General features: G+C 39.8%; 1 protein-coding gene across 1 annotated transcript in view; it reads right to left on the bottom strand.

Annotated features, from left to right (window-relative positions):
• cfap74 (cilia and flagella associated protein 74) overlaps positions 1-21,543 on the bottom strand; it is a 54,129-nt gene that overhangs the window by 12,101 nt on the left and 20,485 nt on the right. Inside the window, exons 19-27 of the mRNA XM_085443357.1 lie at positions 20,954-21,057; positions 19,578-19,700; positions 19,326-19,447; positions 12,124-12,252; positions 4,992-5,076; positions 4,430-4,540; positions 1,575-1,748; positions 941-1,074; positions 474-741 (exon numbers count right to left, since the gene is read on the bottom strand). Of these exons, the coding sequence (XP_085299483.1) occupies positions 474-741; positions 941-1,074; positions 1,575-1,748; positions 4,430-4,540; positions 4,992-5,076; positions 12,124-12,252; positions 19,326-19,447; positions 19,578-19,700; positions 20,954-21,057 (1,250 nt within the window). The remainder of the gene's footprint in view (positions 1-473; positions 742-940; positions 1,075-1,574; positions 1,749-4,429; positions 4,541-4,991; positions 5,077-12,123; positions 12,253-19,325; positions 19,448-19,577; positions 19,701-20,953; positions 21,058-21,543) is intronic.

Genomic DNA, 21,543 nt, shown 5'->3' with positions numbered 1-21,543 from the left:
GAGCACAGATGGTTTGGTTCCTTAGCTCTGTGCTTATTAAGATCATTTTTAACCAAGATGTAGTAAATAAAAACTAACCGCTTTCTCTAATGTTTAATTTCTTTATAGAAACAAAAGGTCACACTATCTTGTCCATTCAGGTTTATAAATGCATTCAGAAGGAGATTAATCTGTTTTTGGGGCTGATGTGAGATTTTGGATGGATGGAGCTGGATGATGTGTACTCTTAAGTGGTAAGGACAAAAAAAACAGATGGCCCACATTGTATTATTTTACAGATATTATAACATGAAATTATTCAGTTAATAATTACTTTCAGCTAACTCTAGAATAAGCTACTAAGTAGATTTAAATAGACTGTCTAACTGTTATAAATCTGAAGTCTTCTTCACACTAGCAACCTTCTATGTATAAAACCGGTGGTGTGTTCCTTTAACATAAGTGTAAGCTTAATAAGACGTGTTATACCGCACCTCTCCAGGAAGAAGGCGTCCTGCAGACGGACTGATGTCGATGTCTGAGTCCTCTGGCAGGGCGAAGGAGAACAAACGGGGCATTACAGGCGCCTTGACCCCTGGAGAGACTGGTTGTCTATTTTGGTCACGGCCCGTTTGACGGTTGCTCAGGAACAGCATGGCAGTGGACTGGTCACCTACTGCTGTGGCTCCAAACTGAACCAGAAAATGGGAGAGCTCCAGTGGTGGGTGGACACCCACTGCTCGGCAAGACAGCAGAAAATCTCTGATGACAAAATGAATGTTTTTGCTATGGATCAGTAGGTATTGGATTTAATTGAATAAACGGGATCACAACATTCAGTAAAGGCAGTGATTGTCCTATCAACAGATAAGTACAAAAGACTGAATGTTTAAGCAGACACAATGATGCCATAAAGAGTAAATGTCCTTCATTTACACACAGTGTAGGATTTAAAACTAACCTGTTAATTCCAGACTTGCAGCTGAGCTGAAAGACGTACTCTTTGGCAGTTTGGGCACTAAAAATCAGATCAACCTCCAGGGTTTCTTGTGGGAGCAGAGTACCAAATCCATCATTGGGCTGAACCTCAATAAACTTGATTTAGAGAAAAAACAAAAGCTTTAAAGTTATAACTCAGGATGTTTTCATGAAATCTAACTTAGACTCTGATGCTGGTTGCTGTAGCCATTTAAAGCATTTACATTAAGTAATTATCCCTCCGTCTGTTGTTGCTTTTATTGGTGGCAGCAGAATCTGCCAATCCAAACACAGGATGCACATTGTCTTCTTAAGCACGGGGGATTACGAGGAAACAATGTAGGATAACAGCCTCTCTGTTTACTGTTCACTCTCTTTACACTATAAGAGCTATATAAAGTTACTGTTTATGCAAACCTAACAAATTTTAATAATAGGAGGAACCCTGTGGAATGGAACAAACAGTGAAAGTGGGATGTGGACTAAATATGATTCTTCCATAAACATAACATTATCTGCAAAGATAGCAATGCTTGTATCTGGATCCACGCAACTCTACCTCACTAACACATTAACACTTAATAGAAGAAAAGGTTTTCACATCATTCATGCAGTACCTCAGGCACACCCAAGAAGCCAAAGTCTTGGGGTAGGAGGGACAGATTGGTGAGGCGAATGCTGCTCTTGACTGACTGGTAAATGGAACAGTAGCCAAAGTCCACCTCGCTGTGGTCAAACTGCAGGTCTGAGGAGGTCACAATGGCATGGACGGTGAAATGGGCAGGCTGCACCTGCACAAACATGAAGCATCTTTACATCTTTGTTCTCCAGACAAACATCTTTATATCAGTGAAGGTAAATCTGTCTTTCTTTTTTAAGTACAACATGGAATTTCTTTTAATTTCACTTTATCATAATATTGCTAACCTGCCCCAGAAAAAGTTTGGCTTATATAATACAACTCCACGGGCTGTCCTGAAAACTGTTCTGGTATCACTTTTTAAATCTTAATTATACATTATCATATTCTGAGTCAAAAACATGGGCATATTACAGACTGATGTTGCTTTAATTTACAAAGACTTCTCAAGTCTGTGAATTAACAGACAGATGCAGTTGAATTATCGAAAGAATCAAATTGATGTTTAACATCAGTCATGGCTAAAATCGAGCAATTTTTGTGCATTCGGTCATTTTTCATTACCCTGCACTGATAGAAATGCGTCTATGTTTGTGTGTGTGCGCGCGTGTGTGTGTGTGCAAGCCAAAACAGGGCTGTGGCTCAGAGTCGGCTTTACAAAGCACCGACCTAAGTACATTTTTTACAATTAGTTAGTCCTAGTCTATAATTTTTGAGGTCTGGTCATGTCTTTATTTCTCTTTCATGAACAGCTGAGCTCTCTAGCTTTTACAGGAAATGTTTCTCAGGCAGGAGTAAAACAGAACATTTGTTCGAGACTATTTTAAGCAGTGGATTAATACACATTTCATGCTCCAATGAGTATTCATGGAGGCAGGGTGATGTGTTTGAGATCCACTCAAAATAAAATTTGGTGTCACGTTTTTGTGAACAAATCAATGTGTATGAATTTGGAGCTCCTCGATGCAGAAAACTAAGTTTTGGAGCTCATTAGCCTCGTTAGCCTTATTCTCTGACAGCATTTAATTCATGTGAATTGTACTAGACAAGAGGCAATTTTGTTAAATTTTGTCAGGTTTTGTGAATTTTTCCCCCCAGCAGTATAAAGCAGATGAGCGTGTTTACTGCACCATTGATTTCCAGGCTGCTGTGATGTCTGGTGACCAGTTGGTGTATGTATGAATGTGTGTGTGTTTTCATGGTGTAATGCCAGGAGCTCATGACTAGGGGCTGGGGGCAACAGCTTTGGTGCATCACAGGAACATCCTGGCCCGCTCTTTGGCTTCTCGTCAGAGCTACACCCCTTCCATGCCCCAGCCCTCTCCTCTCCACGTCCCAGTAAAGTCAGTGAATAGTCGCTGGCTGGGGAGGTAGAGGAAGGTGACAATTTGGCAAGTAGACTGTCCAGATTTAGATTTACTGAAAAAAAGCTGGCAAAAGCACAGCACGAATGTCTAAGCAGCTGCTCTGTGTTTTTAATAAACACTGTCTGATGATATGAAGGAATTCAGCTGCAGTTTCATTTCCTCTTGAGAGGAATGGTCCAGAATTTCCACTTATATCCTTGTAAACAGTAGCTGCATTAATGTGAATATATAATGATACATTTATGAACTAATGTCTTAGTACAATCCCCCAAAAGAGTGACAAAACAGGCCAAGAGATCCAGTCAAATACTGCCAGATAAGTGATTTTAAAATCAAAATCACAGACACCTGAGTCTCATTTATGCATCACACTAAGTTACAAAAAACAAGCAATAGATAAGATGCTGGCATCTTGTCTGTAGCGAGCATCACTGAGGCTCATGAATATCTTAGTACGTCACCCCTACTTGCGGCCCATATATTGATGTAAAAAAATCGAATTCAATTTGGCCCATGAAGTTACTTTTTTTTTTTAGGGTGGATTTGTTTGTTGTTGAAGTTCTTACAAATAAGTTCTTTAAAAAGCAAAAACTTATTTAACATGAAGGAAATATGAGCAGAGAGTACAAACATGTTGAGGGATTGGCTGTGTTAGCGTTTTTATTTTGTTAAATACGAACAAAGTTATAGCAGAAGTGCTGCCACGTGTCTGGCCAGAAAGAGAGTACCAATGTGTTTATTTGGTAGTTCAATGAAAGGCTTCAGTTGATTAAGAGTGAGAAAAAAAATGTGTTCACATTTGCAGTTTTGTCTTATTATACAATATTTGAAATGAAAAAACAAACAAAACACTATATGTTCGGAAATATTTGTGGGTATTTTCTTGTTTGTTTTGTACTACTTGGACACTAAAGTGGCCCTTCAGTGAGATGACAGGGCCAGCAGTGGCCCACAGCTCATTTAAGTTTGAGATCCCCGTCTTAGTATGTAGAATCATGTACTAAACCAACTATATTTCCCAGCAAACAACATTCATTTATTCAAACACGCTGCCAGAGCAGAACCTGAAGCAGAAATGTTAAACTCATTTTACACTGAGGGCCACATACAGCTTGCTTTGGTCTTAAGTGGGTTGGACCAACTTTTTTTCTGTAAGTTGAAAGATGTTTAACTACGTGTTTAATCGGTGAGATATTTAATATAAGAAAAAGAAGTGTAATTTCAATGGTATGTCTTAGTTTTTGTAGATGATGTAGTCAGTAAAAGAAATCTGTCAGCATGACTTAAACTGCAAGAAATAAATGTTTAAAATGACAGAAAAAGCTAATTAACAAAAAGCTTTCTTTTTAATTTACTCTGAAATCACTGTAAATATATACAGAAATTTCTCTTTTAGATAATGAAAAAGTTTTCTGTCATTTGCTTATTTGCTTTTACTTAATTACAATGTTTTTGTATCAATTACCATATGGGAGGTCTCCCCTCCTTCACATTTCCCAAAGCACTGCAATGGGCTGGATTGGATTCTTTGCTGGGCCAGTTCTAGCTGCCGGGCCTTATGTTTGACACCCCTGACCTAAAGCATCAGAGTACTACATCAACATGTGTACTGCTCTATATGTATGTGATGAAATCAAGAAAGATGACAACTGCCTTGGCTGCTGGGCAAGAGGTTTTAAGGTAGTCAAATTTTGCGCACAACAGGTACTCCATAATAAAAGAAGGGGATAACAAATACATCTGAAACCTACTTTACCATTTTTGTGCTACTGCAGACAGTTTCAGCAAAACTATATGGGATAACCTTTATGCTTGGCTTATTAGTGTCCATGGAATAACTGGGCCTTGGGGGTGGGAGATAATTTTAGCTTGTTACAAGCAAAATAGGTTACAACCTTCGCTAGCTGCGCTTCTGTTTAGGACAAAGTAGGACACTAGCACTGCACTACACGTTCAAGCCCACTGCTTTCAGGATCACATTGCTCTTATCTGCAGTATACGTGTATAGTACGTAACATGACACAAACCTGGCCTGCTACTTGCACTGTCATTGGAACCTCCAGGACTCCTGTGTCACTGTCAAAAAACTTTGCATCTTTGGACAGGGAGCGTCTGTGAGAAAGCAAAAAGGAAGGCGTGAGGAAGTCGCCATTTGTCATAAAAACAGCTTTATCTTCATGTTCACAAGCAGAAAAGAGCAAAGACATCAAGTAGGGGCTGAAAACAAACACGTAATCGCAACAGTGATTTTGATGCGTTTTTATTTGTTTTGTTAAAATACAAAAAATGCCATCTGTCAAAAGCCACAAGCCAGTGAAGAAAGAAAGAGAAAGATTCAGACCCTGAAGACCCATTACTTTACTTTAACCCACGACTGTAGGATCGGCACGCCGGGGAAAGCAGGAGAGAGATGCAGAGCGCGCCTCCACACTACTGTAGGTTGTAGCCATGGTGATGGGAGACGTAAGTATGATTCAAAGAGGACCAGTAGTCATGCACAGGCTTATGTAAAACTCCAGTCCCTCAATATCCCTCAGTGTCAAGAGCTGCTCTCGTGCTAGCACCAGTAAAAAACTGCATATATGCACGTATGCAGAATTCATTAGCATGTAAAAAAAAGAAAAGTGGTCAAATGTCAAATGCTGTTTGTGTCTTAGATCCACCCACCACCTCCTCTCTCCTTCTCCTAACATCCTTCAATTTTCTTCTCTGCTATTCCTCGCTTTCCCTCCCTTTCTCTCCTTTCAACTGCCTCCCTCTGTCTTTTCCTCTTTACACTCTTAATGCCGGTTGAAGGCTTGAGAGCTAATGCTGTAAATGTCATTGGTTTTAAGGCTCCCCAGATGCTAGTGTGTCTTTTCAAAGCGCTACAACCACCCTCGCCTTCAGCAAATCTGTCAGCTTCAAGTTCGAGGAAAGGTTTGTATTTCGTACGTCCCAGAAACTGCTCTACGACAACCCCATTCATGACTCAAAACCCACAAAGGTCACCTCCTCACCCATCAAAATTAAATCTCTGCAATTACAAAGTCCTTTTTTTCCCCCTGTATAGGTTGACCAATGAGTGCAGAGGGAGTATTTAAGGAAGCACTCTTGTTCTGCCTGCTAATAGAATCGCTGCTGGAGAGTCACTCTTGAATTAGCTTGGCAGGGCAGAGTGGAAAAGCCTGGTGGGGCGTCGCCAGGCCCATATGCTCGGGAGAATTTTGTCGATGGATAGGCTTTCAGATTTGTCAGTGTCCTAAACAGATTTGCTTGTGTGCTCTTCCTCTCTGCAGCCAGATTATCCACAGTCCAAAAGCAATTCTCCTCTATAGCCTTTATGGTACTTCAGAGATTAGTAGATGCAGTAAAACTCAAATGGTTGTTCTAACTTCCGAGCCGCAATGCAAATAACCAGAGTATTTCAAGTGAAACTACTGATATAACCTGTTCAATCCAGCAGGTGGTTTTTCTAATGACCAGCTTTAATCTATAACAGTGAGGAGGAAAAAACCAGAAGGAAGCCTGTTTTTCAGGGGACTTTATGAGCTTACAACGCAGCGCTTCCTTTCGCTTGAGTAAAAATAATGTATTCACATAGAAAATATATACATTCCTCTTCAGTCTGCACTCGTATTTAGACTTCTCTTCACCATTAAAAAAAGTGATTATGAAAGAGATTAAGAGGCTTAAGGATTTTTCACTGTGCAAAAACGGGCGGACGAGAATTACAGTAAATGACCATTAAGTAAAAAAACATAATGATGGGAAAGAAATAAGTTACGGAAGTTATTATGTTTGCTTGTTATCTTGAAACCCACTGCAGTGTGAACGTTTCTGATGAGAGTCGTGCGTTAGCAGTTAAAGTGCTGGCAGAACCATTCAGTCTAATCTGCAGTAATCTATCCTTGTAATCTCCCTTTTATCAGCTGGAACTGCCAGGGTTGGAGACATTGCCTGCTTTTCAGAGATTACACCTAAAACCACTAATTCGAGTAGTCCTGTTCAAATGATCCTGTCATCAGCAAAAACAGGGAAACAAATTTCCATGAGTTAGATTGAAATTCTCCACAGGCACAACCTAAGAATGTGCTTTCCTTTTCTGTGGGACAGATTTTAGAAGAAGCCAAAATTTAGGACCAAAAGAGCCAGCTCACATGGCATGGTAATGCATCTATAACGGTGCGGCGTGTAACGTTTCAAGACATATTTAGTATGTTACAATAAAGTACAATATGTAAAAGAAAGGGAAACTCTCAAATTCAAAGCAATTTTGATTGTAGCTTTTGTGCTGGCAGTAAATGACAAAGTAAAAAGACTAAACAACCCTCCGCCGAACAGAAATGAGCTAACACGAACCGAATATCGGGCGGCACAAATGTCACGAAACAAAATGGCAATCACTCTGATTCCGTCAGCGTCCATCTGAATTCAAACGAGCAGCATTCCTCTTCATCGAGCGGGATCACAAACATGTGAACCATTAGATTTAGTACAGTACAGAGGGGATTATGCTGCACATGGAAGAATGTGAGGCAAAAGAGTGAGTGGGCTAGATGTGACAAATAAAGGTGGAGGAAGACAGGCAGCGAGGGCTGAAGCAAGAAGAGATGCTGAATGATGTGGGCAGGCTAAGCACAATCCCTCGGAGCAGGAAGCAAGAATGTGCTCACCCTCTCCCAAAAGCCTGAGGAGGGGAGGCAAGAAGGAAACACCTGTATAAAGAATGAAAGCTATGAGTTATTTGTGAATCCAGATTTAACAGTGTGTGAGTGTGTGCGCGGATTAGACAGTGAGTGAAAGCAGTGCTTCTAATGAGGATTTGGAAATCCAATGATAATCCCTGGCTGAAGGAATTGGCAATGCCATCTTAAATGACACACCGCCACTGCATAACACAAAAGCAAACCTACCAAAAATCAACAGATTGGGAGGCGAGATCCAACCATGACAGAGATGACACATACAGGGACACAGCTTGATGACATGCTGGAAACATACTTGTTTTCCAATCCCAGTGAGAATCATGTGAGTTTCTGCTGTGGATGAAGGACACTGTTTGGGTCCTTGGGGTATCTTAAAGGAGAATTAAAATCTTATTTTGTAAAGCTTTAGCCACCTTTTGAGACCATACTTACCTACAGAACGGGTTTATGTCTTTGAGAGACATAAACCCCTGATAATCTTTTAAAAACCCAGATCATCGTTTAATAAAACTCACTGGTGTTTTGAAGATACATACAAAACCCTTAAACACTCAGTTTAAAATTGTATTTCATGCATTTAGCTCACAAGTGGAAGTGAGACATATCTCTGTTTCCACCTGTGTCTATCACGTGTGTCCAAGGTGTCCAACTGACTACTCGTGTTCAGTCTGTCTACGTCACTTCCAGTGAAAGGGCCTCCACGCACAGCCCTTTGTCCATCTGTCACTGGTCAAGCTCCAGATTTGTTTAGTAAGGGCTAAGCACTAATAAACATATATTCCAACTGCTGAGATTGTCAGGACTTTTTGTGACACATACCAAAACAAAAAAACAAGATATTTTCCTGATATGTCCTTGTTGGCAACACATCATAGCACAGTACAGTTCACACTACAAAAAGAGATGTGTCCAAATATGTCTCACAACACCTCATTAAGTTTTTTGATTGATCTGATCATAAGTAGGGTTCCTACATATTAGATTTAAGACTTTTTAAGGCACTTTTTTTGCCACTTCGAATGAAACTTAGTGTCACGGACCCGGCTCTGGAGGACTCGGGGGTCCGTGAGCAGTTTGTTGTTATTATTATTATTATTTGGGGATGTGTGTTTTTCTGCACTATGCTGTGTTATTCTGTGTTCCACTCATTATATGTATAGGCAGGGTGTGGGTGTGTACATGTATTACTGGGGGTGTGGCCACATGCAGGCCTGATGGGTGTGGCCCTGCAGGAGGACTGGCCACACCTGAAGTTCCTGCCACACACCTGTTGTTGATCAGGGCTCGTCAGGGGGGAGCTACTTAGGAGAGTGTTGGAGCTCCCACTGGTGTGGGGTTGTCTTCTCAAGTTAGTGTGTGTGTGTGTGTGTGTGTGTGTGTGTGTGTGTGTGTGTGTGTGTGTGTGTGTGTGTGTGTGTGTGTGTGTGTGTGTGTGTGTGTGTGTGTGTGTGTGTGTGTGTGTGTGTGTGTGTGTGTGTGAGCATATGACGGTGCAGTTCGTGTATGCCTGCCAGGGTTGGTGTTAATGGCTGTTTCTGTGGTTTTTCCGCAGGTGGAAGAGTGGATCAGAACGGCGGCACGCACGGGGTGTGCGAGAACACAACAGCAGGGAGCACGAGCACAGACGGGAGTCAAGGGAGCAACTGGGATTTAATGTCTTAGGTTATATAAGCAGATTCAGGACCATCATATAAGCAGTGGTGAATCGTGAATGCATTGAGGGATGAGAGGAGCTTGATACTAACAAAAAGAGGCAGAATAAATGCAGAGTTAGAGCTGGAGAAGTGAAAGAGCACAGAAACACAGAGGACTGCAGAGAGAGAGAAAAACCCAAAGAGAAAGAAGTATAATCTGCCAGCCAGACCGTGACACTTAGGGTTAGAGCCACAAATTGTTTTTGTACTTCACTCAACTTGCAATCTACTTGCACATTATACCAAACATGTCCTTGTTAGATCTGTAAAAAAACAACTAATTGAGGCCACTTGGTTGAAACTGCCGCTTCCAATTGCACCACACTCTTGCTACAAAAAACAATACAACATGCCTTGTATACAGCTGGCAGTCAGGTTTTGGCTATGCAGCAAAATCTTAAAAAATGCACATACCATCTGCTACCTATCAATGATATAATACAAGTGTACATTCAGTAAAAGGTGTATTCATTTTGTCTTGATCTGTGATCATATACCTTTTTCCTTGACAAAAATAATAAATAAACACATTTAGAACTGATTCTAAACAGGATATTATCTTGTTAATATACAGTCTGTGTATCAGACTGTGACATAATTACCTGAGAGAAAATAAGGATAATAAACACAGGATGTTAGACTGAAAAATGAAGCAACACAGCAAAACAATTTAATGCCAGACTTACACTTAGTGATATTCTGTTCTCAGAATTTACCGTGCTGAGCTTAATGTTCTAATATTGGATGTACAATCTACAAATAAACAAGATTTACCACTATGAGAACAGTGAAAACAGTGTTGGCCACTCAGAGCACACGGATCTATGTCTGGTGTCTTAGGTTATATAAGCAGATTCAGGACCATCATATAAGCAGTGGTGAATCGTGAATGCATTGAGGGATGAGAGGAGCTTGATACTAACAAAAAGAGGCAGAATAAATGCAGAGTTAGAGCTGGAGAAGTGAAAGAGCACAGAAACACAGAGGACTGCAGAGAGAGAGAAAAACCCAAAGAGAAAGAAGTATAATTAAGCACAGAGGTGATAGGCCAGGAAAAAGAGAAGTATGTGTGAGCGAGTGGGAGAAGACGCCACAGAAGCAGGAGAGAGAGACAGAGAGAGAGATGGAGTGATGAAGTGTGATACAGAGCGAGTAGGGAGGGGGTGAAGCTGTAGTTGTGTTAGTGCTCATGAAGGATGCACCATCTCAGCAGCAGCACAAGTAAAGCTGGACTCTAATCCTCGCATTAAAAACCTTTGCTGATTCGCTAAGCCAGATTACTGACATTTTCCCACTTTCCTCTACTGCCACCCTACTGTACGATGACCACTGCATGCCCTTAACTTTTGTCATTTGCAACGAAAATGACCTCCTGTTATTTATTTATTTATTTATGCATACACAAATGTCTTTTCAGTTATCAATACGCAAGGCTGTTGAACTGTGAAACGAGAAAAAAAAGGAGTGTGGGCAGAAGAATACTGACACCCACACAGAGTTTTTACCGCACGCCTCTCATATTTGCCCTGGGGGTCCCCTTGTCCGCTCTCCTGGCATTCAAACCACAGTTCAGCTCCTGGCTCTCCATCTAAATATAGAGCCTGTATTGTTCTTGAAAGAATTACCACATCCTTCAAAGTCATTAGAAACCATTATCACAAGCCTTCATGCCCCTGCGATTAGAGGGCAGGTGTGTTGTACAAACTCTTTTATACCTGCTGGCTGCTGACAGGCTTCAGATTGTTGCCTTTTGTAACTCTGTAAGACTCCTCCGTTTACTTGCTTTGGAAAAGGGAATTGTGTCAAAAAAGCGTTGTAGTAAACTAGTAACAATATCACAACAGATTTCTGTAGCCAGCCACAACACAGGGAAACACGATTTATAGACAAAAAGTAAGCTAGCATAAATTGTTGTGTAAAATCGACGCAGTGAGTGCTCATCACAGCTTCTTTAACTATTTTGTTCATTGTTTTCCGCCACAAAAGCTATTAAACCAGGCGGCTTAAACTGGCAAATGAGGGTTGAGATGGTGGGCTGTGTTATACTTAATAATTGTAGTGCACATTAATCCACTATAGCACTGACTGTGAGGCACAGATGGAAGCTAAGTTGCCCAGGGTACATGGATAGTAGTTGATAAAACAGAGTGAGAGAAAACCGGTAGTTTATTTCCCACTTTGCAGCCTGGAGAGCAAGAGAGCACTGTTAACATTGTTCACTTCAACAACCTGTGATCTAGCTTTCTATAATCCCTAGTCAGTGGGCATAAGTGGAAGGATATCAGCTAAACAGGTAAAGCAGTATTAAGTAATAAGATTTATCTGGTTCACAGAAATTGATATGCATGTTGACTTTTGTTGAACTGTTTTCGTATGTGCAAAATGGCTAACACCAACAGTAGGCTAATATGATAAGTTAGCTAAATTAACAGTTGTAGTTTTTGTTCTTAGAAGCTTTTAAAATGAACATGAACTGTCCTGTCATAACAGTGTATCGATTTCTTCTTTACTATAATCACCTGCTTTTTTAAAACATTAAGTGTGCAGCGTACATAATCTACAGCAGCTTTTCCACAGAAAAACTGTTTACCCTTTTTAAGAAGCAGATTACACAAAACTGTAAGCCAGGATCAAAATATATTACAACTTCTCTTTGGGGTGAAACAGTTTGCACTTTCATAGAAGGCTGAGAGAATCTTAACAAGGTTATTCTAAAATAAGATTATCACTGCTCCAGTGGTTCCATTATCATTGCATCCTCTGTGTGTCTTCCTTACCTCGGGATGAACTTCAGTTGGGCACTAAAGCTTGATTGAGCCTGGATGAAGCCGGTCTTTGGTAGGATTTCCATGTGCTTCCTCATGTCCTGACATACCTCAAAGGTCAGTTTCAAAGCTGTGCTGGCTCTGCCATGCAAAAAATATACATATAAATACATAATCCATGATATATAAAACACAGGCAACAATATACAAGAATACTTTATTTTACTGACATAAAGGTAAAGATGGCAGTTCCACATTATCTGAAGCGGATCTCAGATGTTAAATACTCAGAATGGACAATTAACTGTCTGAGCGTCCACATAAGAAGCAGGGGCTGTTGTGGAGGACCACATTAAAAAGCTTATAATGAGGTAAAATTAATAATGAGCAAAAGTGAGTTGAGCTTATTGGTTCAGTCCTCCCCAATGTACATATATTTTACATTTCGCCCTAAAACTTCTTCTGTTTGAGGTTAATTCATTTTTTAGTTAAAAGCTAGATTCTTTTTGTTTTCACACTGTCACCAAGTGGTTGCTCAAAGGGGAATTGTTGGGTTTCTCTCTAAAAAATGTGAATTGCACTGAGATATCCTGTATGATTTGGTGTCAGATGAATTAAAACTGAAGTTAAAGACTAGGCTGGGCTGATCATAATAAGGAATCCAGATTGGATTGTATCGTCTGTTAATGTAAAGTTTGTCAGGTAATTTTATAACTTCTAGTTTTTGGATTCCTCAGACAAACATGCCTCCAAATGAGTCCCTTTTTTTTGCTCTTTCAAGTGTAATAACCAAAAGTATGATGAAACCCTGTTTAAACCTGCTATCCTTCGAGGACTCAGCAGGTACTGAAAGAATTTGGTCTCAGTGACACCCACAGAAAATGTCTTTTATGGAGAAATCTACCCCAAATCAGTATAATTTAAGTGACCTAATTTCCACAAGCTTCAACAGATGGTTGTGCCCGTGGCTGCAAGCCTCAGTTATAGCTGAGGCTTGTGATATAAATGGCTCGTCACCTTGGGAATTTCTCCAACACATCCAATACAGCCCACACCTTCAAAAAACAATGACAGTACAGACAAGCTGAAAACACAGTTTGCTGGAGGTGACACGTGTATACATAATATTTTGTTGTGCTTGCTTTCATCTTCAAAAGACACAAAGGTGAGCCTTTAGCGAGCTGTGGCCAAATAGACTGAGGGACCCGTCATTATTTGATTCTCCTCTCAAAAGAACTGGTCCACTTTGAACAGGGAGGTCAGCCAGATGGTTGTTTCCCCGAGGCAAGGACTCACAGGGACACTTGGGGGATATTAAGTTGCTATCTTTATGCCAGCTAAATGACAGCCTTCAAATTGCTGGCAGAGGCATAATCATGGCTACATAACAATTTAGGGTAATTAGGGATTTTAATTAACATGGGCATTTAACTCAACCTGTCTTGATTTTACTGGCAGGCAGTGACCAGTTTATTTTTGAAGCAATGCTTAGTGGAAATCCACAGAAGTATTAATACTGTGTAATGCAGTGATATTTTAGGCAAAAAAGAAGTAAAGGTTTGCATGTTATTGCATAACAGCAACTTTAAGATACACATGATCAATTTTAAATATGTACAACAGTTTGAAGAAGTGAAGGAAGGTCCATAACAAAACGGCATTCCCATTTTGCGTGAAAGAACTTGACGCACAGACCTAACCTCCACACTATCAAACAACATCACCAGAGTGAAGACAAAGTGAAAATAGTGTTGAATATATGACTATAGATATGATATTTCCTCTGGGTTTGGTTTAGTTTATGCAGGTGGTCTCATGCATGTGCTGTGGGTTTAACAATAATGCATTCTTTATAACAAGTTAAATAAAAATCACTGGAACTACTTGCAGTTGGATGCCTGCCTGGGCTAGTTTTAGGCAGTTACTATATAAATTAATCTAGCTAGTAACTTTTTTCATGTTCTTTCACTATATTTAACATCAGTTTCTACTCTTCAGTGCCAAAAACTTTAAGCAAATGCTAGGTTAGGCGAATGGACAAAAGAGCTCATGTCTCTTATCAAGAATAATGCAGCAAAGAGAGGCAACATAAAAACACAACCTTTTACTGCCTTAGTGATTCACAGAAGCTCCAGCAGGCTATGAAACGTCTGTAAAAAACTCCCACTGTGACCCTTTGGGGGCTCCGTAAAAATAGTCCTAAAAAGTTAAACTTTCTTTTATTAGAGCCACATAATAATGCTACTCATTACAATCATCAAGGTTTAGTGGGAATGATATCAGGTCATGTTGCAGAGAGGTTACTCATGCTGAGTCTACATAGAGTGCTGAATAACCAAGTGCCTGGACTCCGAGTGCCCACGGCTGCAGCAGTGGCTCTGCCTTTTCTTAAAAGAGACAGGTGGCTGTGCTTGCATACTCCACATGTACTCCAAAGCCCCATGGGAGACCAAGCCTTCATGGCAAGCGCTCTAGGCAACTGTCCCCATAATGCAGCACTGTCTCCTTTTATCCCACATATTATATATAAATAAAACTAACCTGCCAGAAGAACTGTTTTCTTTATAAGTATTTACTGTATGTTGCTATTTTCACATAAAAAGTAAAGAAAAAAGGTTAACTTGATCTCATTCCTCAGGCCAAACTAAACAGGTCTCAGACTGAGACTAAGATAAGGTACAGTTGGCGCATTAGAAATATAGAAAAGGGAGAAAAATCAAGGACAGAAGGCTTTGTGAAATAAAGAAGCAGCGTGGTTGTGTTTTTGTGGCTGGGTTTGGGCAGGAGCGCTCAACTCCCCATCTGGTGCCAGCAAAGGAGTATTTGAAAGTCGGGGCTGAGTGTTTGAAATATTAAAAAAGAAAACACCCTGCCAACTGTGTTCAGAGTATTCCAATCACCGGCTCACAAGCCAAAGTCAAACACTGCACATTTTAAAGCTTCCTAAAAAAATACTTTCAATTAGTAGGAGTGATATTCCAATCACTGGCTCACAGACAAGATGGACATATTCAATTATGCTTTGTGCTTTTCTCTTAAAAAATCTGTCACAAACTTGGGAGGACTTGTGGGATATCTACTAACTACTTAAAGAAAAAAAAAGTGACAAATTCCATGATGAAAGCAGCAGCTCTCCTATTGTTTTCCCCCCAAAAGCCTGCCAAGCTATTTTGTGTTCAAATTATTGTCTTGGAGGCAGAGTGACATATTGCACGGTTTGCTGGTGCAAGCATTAGCATTATTTTTAACTTTAAAAGCTGCACTTCACACTGACACTGTCATCGTCATGTTGTCACACGTGCTGGTGTGCCAGCGGACCAGATGGCATTTGTCACAAATCCCCTACCCCCACACATGCACTACCTCCCCCACATGATGTGACACAATGACTGGCTAGGTGATGGACCTCACTGCTGCAAATGCTACTGCCCCTGGTGTATTCCTAACCTCATGTGCTCATCATAATGCATCACATCCATAATCAAAGAGGATTTACTTCTGTTCTGTGCTACAGTATCGGTCAAAGAGGACTGTGGCGATGCCATGCTTTGTTTAGGAACATTTATCCGTTAATTCATCTCTATTATATTTCATCCACGCGTTGAATTGTTAAATGTCTCAAAGCGCTACTTGGCTGTAAGCGTAGTTAGGCGGAGAGTTTGATGTTGGACTGAAAAGTAAGCGGGCCCTGTCAATTTTAAGGGATTTCCTTGAGCCGTTTTGCTGTGAAAATGTCTGTTTTGGCAGAGACTGAGTATATGAGGGAGTTTTAGTAGTGCATTCAGCAGATAAGCCAGCATGCTACATCAGCAGTCCACGCCACTTTCCAAACTCTATTTCAAGGATGTTTCTGAGCATAGCAACAAATAAAATGGGAATATGACATGCACCACTCATTTCTAGGTTGAGGGTTTCGTATATCTTGTTAAAAATATAAACTTTAAGATGCATTTCATTCCTTCAGTTAAAATAATATTCTAACAATATAGGCAACAGTTAAGAGACTTATATGGGCTGGGTGGATGAAAGGGCTATTTAGTAAAAATCATTACCCTGCTGGCCTCACTCTTGTATGTATTTTGTAAAACACTGAGGGGACAACCACTTTTTAGGATTTGGTGTTCATGAATTTACTGAAGTTATGTTGTTTTTGTAAACCCGGGCAGTGTACTTCTTTTTGCATGACTTGTTTCCTAGAAACACATGTCTACTGGCTGTGCATTAGGCAATTTTCACAGTAATACGCTGCAGTACAGAGAAAAGCATTGGTTCACATCACACTGACTTTGCACAGCTCTTACAAAGACAGCTATGTGCTTATATGTTCTCATATGCTTTTAGTGCATCCACTGACTTTCAAAAAGATAAATTCCACGTGCTTTTTTTTTTATCAGTCTGGGCATATATTTGAAAAACGTCTAAAGAAAGAAACACAGATCTTTCCCTCTATGTATTAAATGCCACCATAATGTTAAACAAGCCTTAAGCAGTATTCTTGCATCACATACTGGAACAGAGCATAATCTGTTTCTCTGCCATATGCTGTCATGGCTATCTATATAGTCTTTCTACCAAATTAGACATTTTATTGTGATGAAGACGCTTTAACAGGCCACCTGTTGCATAATGTTGCGTTGGTTAAATGTCTACAAAAGTGGCTATTATAATAACACTCTTAACTGACATGCATATAAACATGGTACTAAATTGTTTCATATTGCACTTTACCCAGAGACAGGTACCTTATATTGTCATATTACTATTGTATGTCTAAATCTGTCATATTATTGTTATACACTGTTCACACAGTGTTTAGGCTTTAGTCTCATGTAATTAAAATGACTTAAACTAGTATTACACACACACACACACACACACACACACACACACCAGCCTTTTATGACTGAAGGGTAAAAGCCATTGTTTATCCCACGCTGAGGTCAGCTTCACAACTCTTACACTTAACTTTTCTTGAGACTCTAGTTGTCATTGGTCATGCAGAATAGCATGCCTTGTTAGCAATACAACACATAACGCTGATGATTATTACAAAGATATGGATACAAGTAGAGCTGGGCGATAGAACGATAACGATATGTATCGCGATATAACTTTTTCTCGATAGAAAAATTAAACTATCGCGATAGACATCGCCGCTCTTGTCCTCTTAAAAAAAAAAGAGCAGCCAATCCAAATTACGTACCGCAGAGCCGAACCAATCACAGCCGCAGCGTCACGTCACGTGACTTGTTACGTACAGCACAAGTGCCAAGCTGCACATGTGTATTTGTTTGGGAAGCAGCCAGCCACCATACCGCCCGGGTAATGGAGGAAATGAGTGTGCCGACTAGAAAAATCAACCGAGCGTGACCGAAGGTTACCGAAGAGAAAACAGATGATGGTTCCAATGCCGGAGAGATTGTCGAACGGAAGAGCCATAGAAGTTCCGTAGTGTGAAGGTATTTCGGCTATTTCAAGTCTGACAAAAAACAGAGTAGCGTGCACTGTAAATTGTGCCGAAAGCAAGTCTGGAAATACAATAAACTGGTGCATGCGCTACGTCCACACGTACCCGGGTATTTTTGAAAACGCAGATTTTTCTATGCGTTTGCACCTTTCGTCCACACGTAAACGGCGTTTTTGGTCACTGAAAACGAAGATTTTTGAAAACTCAGTTTTTGCATTTACGTGTGGACTAGAAAAACGGAGAAAACGCAGCGTCAAAGGTGTGCGCATTTTTTGACGTCACACTGTGCGCCACATTATTGTTTCGGTGAAATGAATTTCTACAATACTGTTACTGTTAATTCTACTCTCTGCAGTGTTTAAATGCTTACATATACACACAGTTACTGTCCGTCCACACATACGACTCGGTTCTGCTTCTATGCCCCAGCTTTGTTTACTTTTTCCCACCGAGGCTTCTAGACTTCTGATTGGCCAACATTTCTGCACGGTTAGGAATCTAGCTCCACCTGCTGCTTTGGCATGTTCATAGCAGCGTTTTCCTTCATTTCTCCCTTTATGTGTGGACGGGATTATTTTTTAAAACGAAAACGGAAAATCTCCGTTTTCAAAAATACCCGTGTACGTGTGGACGTAACCTCAGTCTCTGACTGGAAGCGCTAATTTGTCATTCGGCTTTTGTCAGACTAAAGTAACTGTTAAAACTGTTTGAAAAGCTCAGCTATACAACAAGGAGAGATTGAGAATTTCCTTTTAGTTCTCAGTTTATTTGATATTGACAAAAGTTAGTCAATTTTGTCTGTTCTTCTGTAAAACAAACTAAGATTTATTTTTAGAATTAATATTTTGTTTCTAAGTGGAATTGACAATTTAGTAGTCTGTTTCGTTTGTTCTATTTTGAAACTTAAACGCTTTAGCGGCTGCCTTTTGTGTAGTTTGCAATATTTGCCTTTATTTATCTGAAAAAGTCTCATGTTCCTTAAGTACATCTACCCTGTTGAACTTATTATGGGAAATAAATATTTAAATAAAAACAAGCTGCTGATTATTTCACATTTTACTTGTGAGCAACGGCACATTTAAATCTTACAAATATAGTTATTTGGCTTATATCGTGATAGATATCGTTATCGCCTGAAATGAAAAAAACATATCGTGATATGAAAAAATCTTATATCGCCCAGCTCTAGATACAAGGGTGCTTTAGTTTTCTATAAACATTAAATGTTTCAGATACAAAACTATTTGAGATGTCCTGTACTTAACTGAACATTATTATCCTTTAAAAAAATGTATTCAGTTATGAAACTACTCTATAACATTTCCTTGTTAATTCTTACAAACTCTAAAGAGAGTGGGGAAAGTTGTAGCTAAGTTATTTTTTTTGCAAACAAAAAACAAAAAATGTGTTGTTTTTTTTGTGCTTTTTTTTTTAAATACACGTAGAACTAAGATATAATGTAAATCTAATGAATTCTGAATTGGTCACTGTTTTAACTTCAGATGCAAATCACCTTGGAAACTAGTGATAACGAATGGTTTTATACATTTTGTTCCAATACTTAGCATTAAAGACCACTACATTGTGTAAGCATTCAACAAATTGTAATAAACTGTCACTTGTGCATAAGAGGTTGATGTGTAGACCTTCTGAATCAAAGTAATGAGCTCCTTCTAAATGTGAAACAGCTGGACATCAGCTTGACCAGATGAGAAGGTTTACAACCATCTCAGGCTCTGGGACTTACCTGCTTTGGACAATGATGGTGTCTTGATAAAGGCGGTCAAACATGCAGATCTTTAGGTCAATGTTGGGCTGAAGTACCCATACAGGCATGCTGACTGCCACACCTCTCACATGGATGGGTATCTGTTTGAATGAGTCCTCAGTCACATGCACTAAACATATCATTTGATTCATTTACTCTATGGCTTTGTAAACTATAAATGTGTCTGCTTCCTAAGTAATTCACAAGACTAAAAAACAAGCTGTTTCTTACTGGTTTTATGGTTTTATCAGAGAATTTAAAGGAGAAGTCCAGTCTGGTCTCTCCTGGAATGGTTGGAGTGAAAATAATTTCCAGTTTGACACTTTCAAATGACCCGATCTCTCCCCCGCGTACCTGAACATGGACAGACATACTGTTGATACTGCACTTCTCTTACATTAAATGTGTAGTTACACATCTTTATACTGACAAAAGTTTAGTTTTACCTGATGACACAAAGGTATTCCTATACATGAAGGAGAAAGTGAAAGCTGTGGTGCAGTTATGTAACATTAAAAGGTATGCAGGCATACACTCGTGTACATACAGTGAAGGCAAACTGTCAAGGTGGTGAGAGCGTAATAAACGAAAATGAGTAATAAACCAATGATGCAGCAAGTGCCTCAGTACTGTGGCATCATGATAGTTTGATGGATAATCTGCCATTTAAGACACCAGCCTTCAACCACACAATGTGAAAATATCAGTCAAAATGACAACGATCGAGCCGAGGGCATGCAGGCGCACGCAACACACACAGTCGCAATAATAGCAGAGGGAGAGGTGATGCACCATTAGCCCCCCACCAGAGAGACGTAATGAACCCTGAAAAGTCTAGAATTTCACATGGGCCACAAGGCACACACAGCATCATTGCTAAAAACAAAACAGAGAAGCAGAGTCTTTCAACGACACACAATAGTGACAAAATGTCGACTTTCCACTCAAAATTTTTCAGAATCTGGGCAGATTTCTGGCACCTCAGCTATAAAAATGCAGTCCCTTTATGATTTGACAAGAAGAAGATTCATGCTCCAAAGAAGATGGACCATTTTTGACTGACTCACAGCCCTCACCCTTGACTCAATACTTTAATTTAATTCAGCCTGTCGCTATTAGAACAGACATGCTGACTTTCTTCCTACAAGACTATCCTCAAGTCTTGTTCTATCTTCCTAAGAGCAGTCAAATATACAATATGTTATTTACTGAATCTCAAAAAACAACATATTGAAAAACTACCAGTATATCATAGTCATGAGGGTTTTTTCTATGAAACCACAGAAACACCAAAGCTAGATTACATAACAGTACTACTACTAGCAACAATTGTATACCAGACTATAAATATTAATGTATAGCTGTAACTAGCCCAGGCAAAATGTGTTTCAGCACAAAAGACCGGGCTTCTTGCGACCTCGTAATGAGCTTTTGGGGTATGACTTTGCAAAACTCTGTATAGTTACCTTACTTAACAGAAGTCTATGCATTTTCCAGTCTATGCTATTTCTGGATATTTAATAGATAAAAGAATACTTTAGAACAGCGGTCCCCAATCCCAGTCCATGAGGGCCGGTGTCCTTTTTGAAGTAGGACTGAAAACTTACATCTCTTAGTTTTATGTCACTGGAGTCTGAGGGGGTCTGGTCTGTCTGAGTGTCCAAATCAGATGAAAGACAAGCTCCAGGAACAGTTTTCACACCCTCTGACACTGCCATACACACAGATAAAAGTCACAAATGCAAGTCATCTCAAAGTTTTATTGTTGAGCAGTTACTCTAAGTGGGCACCTTGTACGGACTAACACTAAAACAATAATGGTGAACCTGTAATTGGTTGATGGAAGAGCAGAGTAATAAGTGATAAGTAAGAAGAAGTAATACTTGGCCTCATTGTAGCAGTATTTTTAGTGTACGCTGGAGGAAAATTAGAAATATCATTTAAATCCAGACAAATAGGCCCTCTGACAAATAACACTGTTTTTCCTCTTGGACACGTGTGGAACATTTTTATGCCAATCTGCAATCTGACCTTTATTTACTAATCTGTGACACAGAAAACATATTGGACAAAATGTACTACAGTCAGCTTCAGAAAGGAACATCAACAGCCTCAAAATTGGTCCAACATCCAAGAGCCTTTCTCGACAATAGAGATAAAATAAAGAAACAGAGTCGGAGCCACTTCAACACAGAAT

The sequence above is a fragment of the Copadichromis virginalis genome, linkage group LG20 (assembly GCF_057382275.1).
Source record: "Copadichromis virginalis isolate Kocher_CV1m ecotype Utaka linkage group LG20, C_Virginalis_male_GT1.1, whole genome shotgun sequence".
NCBI classification, from domain to species: domain Eukaryota; kingdom Metazoa; phylum Chordata; class Actinopteri; order Cichliformes; family Cichlidae; genus Copadichromis; species Copadichromis virginalis.
Note: the sequence above shows the minus strand (reverse complement) of the source record. Positions and strands in the feature narration are given on the sequence as shown.